Below are 8,367 nucleotides of genomic sequence, written 5' to 3' on the forward strand. Positions count from 1 at the left end.
GTTTTGTTCTTTGTTTCTGGTTGGAAACCCCCTTTAGTATTTCCTGATTTGGTGGTTTTCTGGTGATAAATTCCCTCATCTTTTCTTTATTTGTGAATGTTTTTATTTCTCCTTTGTATTTGAAGGATAGCTCTGATGGGTATAGTATTCCTGGCTGGAAGTCCCTCTCTTTCAGAACTTTAAATATTGGGGTTCACTCTCTTCTAGCCTGTAGAGTTTCTGCTGAGAAATCTTTTAATAATCTAATGGGCTTTCCTTTATATGTTGTATTCTTCTTTTCCCTAGCTGCCTTGAGAATTTTTTCTTTGTTGTTGGTTTGTGCCAATTTCATTATGATGTGCCTTAGAGTTGGTTTGTTAGGCTTAAGATAACTCAGTATTCTGTTTGCTTCTTGAATTTGAGGTTTTAGTTCTTTCCACGGGCTTGGGAAGTTCTCGTCTATTATTTGTTTCAATATGTTCTCCATTCCATTTTGTCTCTCTTCTCCTTCTGATATGTTGCTCTTTCTGATGGAGTCAGACAATTCCTGTAGGGCTATCCCATTTTTTTTAATTCGTGAGTCTCTCTCCTCTTCTCTCTGTAGTACCTCTAGTTGCTTGTCTTCTATGTCACTAATTCTCTCCTCTATGTGGCCTGTTCTATTGGCTAAGCTTGTTACCTTGTTTTTCAGTTCATGAATTGAGTTTTTCATCTCTGATTTATTTTCATAGTTTCAATTTCCTTGGTGAAGTATTATTTCTGTTCATTGAATTGTTTTTTGAGCTTCCTAAATTGCCTTTCTGTGCTTTCTTGTATATCCCTGAGTATTTTTAGAAATTCAATTTTAAATTTTCTGTCATTTAACTCCAAGGTTTCTAAGCTATTGAAATTTTTTTCTATAGATTTTTCCTCATCTAGCTGAACTACATCACTGTCCTTTGTATCCATGGTATTCAATTTCTTTTTCCTTAATGGCATTTTAATGGTATTGTTAATAACACTAATAAGAATTGATAAAAAAAACTTTTGAGAAAATGCAGTGAAAAACTGAAAATTCTATTGTGCTATGTGGAACAAAAATACATAGAACAAAGGGCCTGGGTTGAGGGTGAGTGACAAAGAGGCAAAAAAAACCCCAAAAAAAATAACGAGCCAAGAACCCACAAAATGCCACAAGGAAAAAATTTGGATCAAGAATAAAATAATTTGTAAATGATGATCGAATGAGAGAAATAGTGTAAGAGAAAAGGAAAAAAAAAAGAAAAAATACAGTGAAAAATGAAGATTCTATTGTATTAAGTGGCACAAAAACAGAATGGAGAGCCAGAGTTGGGGAAAATGCTAAAGAGATAAAAATCGAAGTAAAAAGCACAAATGTCTCTAAGAAAAAATTTCAATCCAGAATAAAATAATTTGTGGGTGAGATTCAAATGGGAGAAAAAGTGAAAGAGAAAAGAAGAAACAAAAAGAGAAAGAAAAAAAACTGAGTTAATTTTTTGGAATGTAACATTCATAGAAAGGAAACAAAAAGAATGGAAAATATAACACCTATGGGTAATAACGTTCAAAATGAAAAGAAAAAAATAAAACGGAAGGAGGATAAAATGACCAAGGTGGAAGGAAAAAAAAAGATAAAAAATACAAGAAAAAAAAAACAAAAAGTTATAAGGACAGTGGATTTTTCCTGGTTTTGGGAAGTTATCTTTTTCCTTTTTCTTTCTTCTCTCTCTTTTTGGCCGGTGGCGCTGTACCCCAGGTTCTGCCCCTTTGGCACTCTTAAGCAGAGATTTGCTGTTGTGTTGCTATGGTGATGACATGAACTAGACCTCAGTCCCATTGGTAGGCAGGGCTTATTAGTGTTTGCAGGCTCCGACAATGGGAGAGGCCATTTTCCCAGAGCTTCTCCCCAAATTTCTCCTTTCTGAACCAGCAGCCGGGGACCCAGCTGTGAAGTTGTCCCAGCCACTGCCTGGGGAGCAAGAGGCTCTAAGAGCTGCCAAATCCCCCCTCTATCCCCACTCTGGTCACAGCCCACACAGAGGGTCACTACTAACAGTCTCTGACCCAGCCCCTCCATCTGGGAATGCAGGCACCCATGCCCAAAGCACCAGGTGGATCCACTTGCACACTGCCAGCACTCGCCAACCGGGATACTGGGAGTAACCAAGGCAACTGCTCGCCCACCTCTGCTGGGGTCTGCCACTGGCGTTAGCTCCACGTGGGCTGAGCCACAAGCACACTCTCTCCTCGGCTTGAACATCTCTGCCCTAGCCTGGCTTTTTCCGCGCCCCCAACCCTCGCTTTCTCTCAGTTCCAAGTGAAAGCAGCCCTTGCTCAGGTCAGTGAGGAAAGCGGAATACTCCATTCTCCATCTTATTTCCTTCAGAGTGGATATTATACTCAGCCACCTTTTCGCCCAATCGTACCTTTGTTTGATGTATGTGTATTTCAGATGCTCCTGAGATTGTTTTTCTGCCTCTAGTTGTTGAACTTGTTGAAGTTTCAGGGAGAGGTATCAGGAGCACTCCTCACGGTGCCATTTCTCTGACATCACTTATTTATTTATTTATTTATTTATTTATTTATTTATTTATTGCTTGACCTGTGGTGGCATAATGGATAAAGTGTCGCCCTGGAATTCTGAGGTAGCCAGTTCAAAATCCTGGGTTTAGGCCTGACCTGTGGTGGCGCAGTGGATAAAGCGTCGACCTGGAAATGCTGAGGTCGCTGGTTTGAAACCCTGGGCTTGCCTGGTCAAGGCACATATGGGAGTTGATGCTTCCAGCTCCTCCCCCCTTCTCTCTCTCTCTGTCTCTCTCTCCTCTCTCTCCCTCTCTGTCTCTCCTCTCTAAAAATGAATTAAAAATATAAATAAATAAATAAATAAACCCTGGGTTTACCTGGTCTAGGCATATATGGAAGTTGATGCTTCCTTCTCCTCCACCTTTCTCTCTCTCTCCCTCCTCTCCTCTCTCCTATTTAAAATGAATAGATAAAATCTTTTATCAAAATGTTTTTAAAGTGAGAGAAGGGGAGATAGACAGACTCCCACATGCACCTCAACCAGGATCTGCCCCCAAACCTCCTTCTGGGGCCAATGCTCAGATCAACTGAGCTATCCTCCTGAGCACCTGAGGCCAATGTCCAGACCAACTGAGCTGTCCTCAGCACCTGGTGCCAATGCTCAAATCAGTCGAGCCAGGGCCTGTGAGAGGGAAAGAAGGAGGAGAGGGAAGGGAAGAGAAGCAGATGGTTGCTTCTCATGTGTGCCCTGACCAGGGATCAAACCTGGGACATCCACACACCAGGCTGATGCTCCATCCACTGACCCAACCAGCCAAGGCCTAAAATTTTTATTTATTGATTGCGTTTAGAGAGAGGACGGGAGAGAGAGAAACATCCATTTACTGTTCCACTTATTTATACATTAATTGGTTGATTCTTGTGTGTCTTGACTGGGGATCAAACCCACAAACTTGACATAATGGAACGACACTCTAACCAACTGAGTACCTGGAGAGGGCCAACAGCATGAATTCTTTATCCCAGGTCTTTCGGGATCATGACAAAGGCCTTAACCCTGGGGAACAAGCATACAGAGTCACCAAGTCCCACATCTTAGAGCTAGGAGAGAATGTGCACACATAAGCAGAGGTGCCGCTTACAATGTTTCGCAGATACATTCGCTCAGTGAAGCTGCAGTCCTCCGTTTTGGGAGAATATGTGGCACTGGGTGGCCGCGTACACTGGTGGTGAATGTCTGCATCTCATATTTCTCCATTTTCTTTTCAGGGTTCTTCTAATGCTGGCCCCAGCCCCTGGATGGCTAATCCTTCCATTCAGAGGACATTCTTTCAAGATCCCCAAACGTACGTAGCTGCCACAGTGGAAGTCTCCCGGCCACTTCAGTTCTTTCTCCTGGGAAAGAAAAACTACCAAGTCGTTCCCAGGCACTCAAGCCCCACTTGGATTCCCCCAATTAATCACATGCTCTAGGCCTATTGCTATATATCAAACTGGCTTTCTTGGTTAGATGCCACTGATGTGGGTGAGCAAAATGGAGTCTGTTCTGAGTGAAACCAAGTACTCTGCTTCCCTGCAGGAGCACCAAGGAAATTTCAGAGGTTAGGAACATCCTGAAGCAGCTGCAGCCAGGGACTTTGGGGCGTTCCGCCCTCATGGTGCTTTCAGCTGCCCGCAGGGCACCTCCAGCCAGTGTAACAAGCCCAAAAAGCAACCCTACAGAACCAGGTCCCAGTCATCCGGACACTGCAGGTGAGGCCCCATGACCGACCTTTGTCACTGAGCACTGTCCTTCCTCTGGGAACCCACCACTTCTCTACAAGGATGGCTCAAGTGGGACTTCATGTGGGTGAAAAGACAATTGTCAGTGTCCATTTACCAGAAGAGAAATCAAATATGGTACAAGAACTGAAAGACACTGGCCTAGGAATCAAGAATCGTTATCTATTTGGACCTGAATTCCCTCACTGTCAAAATGAAGGAATTAAACCAATTTAATAGTATTTAGGTCTCTTGCAGTATTAATGTTCTGTGATCATCTCAGAAGGACAATTAAGTCAGAGTAGTGATGTATGGAGCTTATTGGAGAAATAAGGTCAGGGAATAGTGTGCTTTTACCACAAAGGAGGAAAGGATTAAACATTTTGTAGTTCCTAGTTTGCACCAGACATTGCTAGGCACTTTCACTAACTTCATCTATTAGTGTTCACCACACACAAAGTAAAAACTGTTACACTCATTTTAAAAAGAGGCTGAGGTTCAGAAAGTAAAGTACCCTGAGTGCCACAGCTAATAAGTGGCAGAGCCGGGATATGCACCCAGAGCTCTGGTTCTTCTCTTCCAGATAGCAAGAGAGAAACAAGTAGAGTTCTCATTAAAAACCTTTGGTTTCACTCATTGCTTCACTGGGAAAATTTTTGTTTTGTTTTTTTTCAGGGAGAGGGAGAGTTTAAAGGAAATGGTTTATCATTTCAAAGAACTGAACAAGTTAGTAAAATAGTATATCATATCATTGCAGAAAGAGGTTACATTGTTTACCTACTCTTGCATAACAAATTACCCCAAAATTTAGTGGCTTAAAACAAGAGTTATTATCTCCCAGTTTCTCACGGTTAGAAACCCAGAGGTGGCTTACCTGGGCCCTCTGGCTCTGCATGTGTCACATGCTGCATCATCTCCAGGCTCAGCTGGAAAGGGTCTGCTCCCTAGCTCACTTACCTGCTTGTTGGTAGGATTCAGTTCCTCACGGGCTGTTGGACTGAGGCTCCCCTCAGTTCCTCTGCCAAGAGAGCCTCTCCACAGAGCACCTCACAGCATGGCAGCTTGCTTCACCAGAGTGAACAAGCAAGAGGGCAAGAGGGAGAGGGAGTGCTGGTGAGAAAGAAGTCGGTCTTTGGCAACTTAATCACAGAAGTGACGTCCCATCACTTCTGCCAAATTCTGTTCATTAGAAATGGTTACTAGGTCTTACCCACAGTGTAGGGTAGGCGGGGATCAATGGGAATCATTTCTGAAGCTGTCTACCACATAAGGAATGATGTAGTTTATTATTTTATAAAATGGGGAATGGAAAGAAACTAAACTCTTTGAGGCTCCCTACAGGCTGGGTACTGGCGCTGTGAAGCACTTTGAGACATATTAAATGCTCTTCAAAATATTTCATAAGTTCTGAATAACTATATAAAGTGGTTGTTGCTAGGTTTTGTTATTACTCACTTGACACATTTATTGAACTCTGTGCAAGTCTCTGTGCCATGGGATTTCACACTAAATAAAATAGCATTGCTCCTGCCCTAAAGGAGAGACACGTGTTAGTGTCACACAGGAAATCTAAAACTTAAAACTGTGATAAGTGCTTCAAAGGCAAAGCAGGGCCTGACCAGTGGTGGTGCAGTGGATAGAGTGTCGGCCTGGGATGCTGAGGACCCAGGTTTGAAACCCCGAGGTCTCCAGCTTGTGCTTAGGTTCATTGGGCTTGAGCGCAAGCTCACCAGCTTGAGCTCGGGATTGCCGGATTGAGTATGGGATCATAGACATGACCCCAGAGTCACTGGCTTGAGCCCAAGGTCACTGGCTTGAGCAAGGGGTCACTGGCTCAGCTGGAGCCCCACCACCAGCACCATCAAGGTACATATGAGAAAGCAATCAATGAACTAAGGTGCAACAAAGAATTGATACTTCTCATCTCTCTCCCTTCCTATCTGTCCCTGTCTGCCTCTCTCTCTCTCTCTCTCTCTCTCTCTCTCTCTCTCTCTCTCTCTGTGCAGGACAGGATGACCAGTTTAGGTTAAACAACCCAGGGAAATTTACTCATGGGAATTAGAAGGAACATTACATGTGAAGCCCTTTTGTTAATGAGCTAAAACTGAATGAACATTTCTCACACAGAGCACAGACCAAAGATGCAAAACTCAGAAAATGATACAGGCAAGACGAAAAGACAGAAAGTGCAAGCACGCAGGTAAGTCAACCTGAAAGACCCAAGTCACCTCCCCCCAAACCTTACTGACCTCTTCACCTGTCCTTCTTCCCCACTTGTGTTTCATTTAGGTCAGAGAGTAGCCTTGTGTCTGGGTCTTGATCTCAGGGACTGGAGCTAGGGAATAATAGAGGACAGATATCCTTTTCTACATGTTGTCAGACTTAGAGCTGGGCAGGGAGGTAGCCCTGTAGTGAACAAGAATATGAAGCAGAGTACACAGTACTTCTTAAACTTCATTAAAATTTAAATATTTTTCTGCTTCAGTGGACACTGTCAAGGAAATAAAAAGATAACCCACATGCCCTGGCTAGTTGGCTTAGTGTATAGAGCATTGGCCCATGTCCAGACATCCCGGGTTTGATCCCTGGTCAGGACACACATGAGAAGTGATCATCTGCTTCTCTCCCCTTTTCTCTTCCCCTTCTCTCTCTCTCTTCCCCTCTCACAACCAGTGACTCGATTGGTTCAAGCATTGGCCTCAGGCACTGAGGATAGCTCCATTGATTTAAGCATCGAACCCAGATGGGGTTACCAGGTAGATCCCAGTTGGGGCGCATGCAGGAGTCTATCTCTCTATCTCCCTTCCTCTCACTGAAAAAAATAAATAAATAAAAATAAATAAAAAGATAATCCACAGAATATGTGAGAAAATACTTCCAAATCATATATCTAATAAGGGATTTGTATCTGGAATACATAAGAAAACTTTATAGCTTAACTATAAAAGAACCTAATTTTTAAAATAGGCAAAGAATTTGAATAGATTTTTCTCCAGAGAAGATATAGCGGTATATACAGGGTCTGCAGGGATAGAAGAATGAGGAGTGACTACAATGGGTTCAGTTTTGTTTTGGAGTGGTAAAAATGTGAAATTATGTAGTTGTGGTTACACAACTTTGTGAATATACCAAGAACATTGAATAGTGAAACTTACAAGGATGAATTTTATGCGATATACATTATATCTCAATAAAAAAATAATAATAAACTGCCCTGCCTGGCTGGCTCAGTGGTAGAGCGTCAGCCCGGCATGTGGAAGTCCAGGGTTCAATTCCCGGCCAGGACACACAGGAGAAGTGCCCATCTGCTTCTTCACTCTTCCCCCTCTTCTTTTTCTTTATCTCTCTCTTCCCCTCCCGCAGCCAAGGCTCCATTGGAGCAAAGTTGGCCCGGGCACTGAGAATGGCTCCATGTCCTCCGCCTCAGATGCTAGAATGGCTCCGGCCTCAACAGAGCAAGGGCCCAGATGGGCAGAGCATCGCCACCTGGTGGGCATGCCAGGTGGATCCTGGTCGGGCACATGTCTCTCTGCCTCCCCAATTCTCACTTCAGAAAAATACAAAATAATAATAATAATAAACCTACAGGTGGTAATACAATAGAATCTCTGTTCTCAGTTGTTCAAAGGTTGAATGACATGACTTCCCTAAAGTCTGCTACATTAAGTGGGAAAATCAGGTTTCCAACTCAGGGCTTCTGGCTCCACATCAACTAGTCTATATTTTTTTCACTCTTATTTAAAGTCCCTTCAGCTCTTATGGGCTCTTCCTAATAGTTGACCTTTAACTGTTCTTGCTCACAGGCTTTTATCCAACCCAAACTCTCAGCCAAACAGGAGCAGGAGAGCCAAGGCAGGGCAGAGAGAACACCGACCCCAGGCACAAACTCGAGATGTCCTGGACAGTGGAGAGTGCCCTATCTGTGCAGGTAAGCTGCTTGCGCACAGGGGATTGTTGCCGGGAAACATCTGAACTTGGGCTTCCAGCCTCTGTCTGCTGTGCAGTTACATACAAGTCTGTATTGGGCACCTGCTCATGTTGTGTTGGCCAACCTGAGGAAAGGACAGGGGTCATGTCCTCAGGAGAAACATGAAACAAAACAGT

At 43.4% G+C, this 8,367-nt stretch overlaps 1 protein-coding gene across 2 annotated transcripts in view; it reads left to right on the top strand.

Annotated features, from left to right (window-relative positions):
* The window catches only part of XNDC1N (XRCC1 N-terminal domain containing 1, N-terminal like), a 40,412-nt gene that overhangs the window by 28,634 nt on the left and 3,411 nt on the right, over positions 1-8,367 (top strand). Inside the window, exons 7-10 of one of the 2 annotated variants that reach the window (XM_066250700.1) lie at positions 3,772-3,848; positions 4,082-4,254; positions 6,391-6,463; positions 8,067-8,191. In XM_066250700.1, the coding sequence (XP_066106797.1) occupies positions 3,772-3,848; positions 4,082-4,254; positions 6,391-6,463; positions 8,067-8,191 (448 nt within the window). Of the gene's footprint in view, positions 1-3,771; positions 3,849-4,081; positions 4,255-6,390; positions 6,464-8,066; positions 8,192-8,367 lie in introns of those variants that run through there. The other variant, XM_066250701.1, reaches the window with a different exon arrangement.

Source organism: Saccopteryx bilineata, chromosome 1 (assembly GCF_036850765.1).
Source record: "Saccopteryx bilineata isolate mSacBil1 chromosome 1, mSacBil1_pri_phased_curated, whole genome shotgun sequence".
Taxonomy (NCBI): Eukaryota; Metazoa; Chordata; class Mammalia; order Chiroptera; family Emballonuridae; genus Saccopteryx; species Saccopteryx bilineata.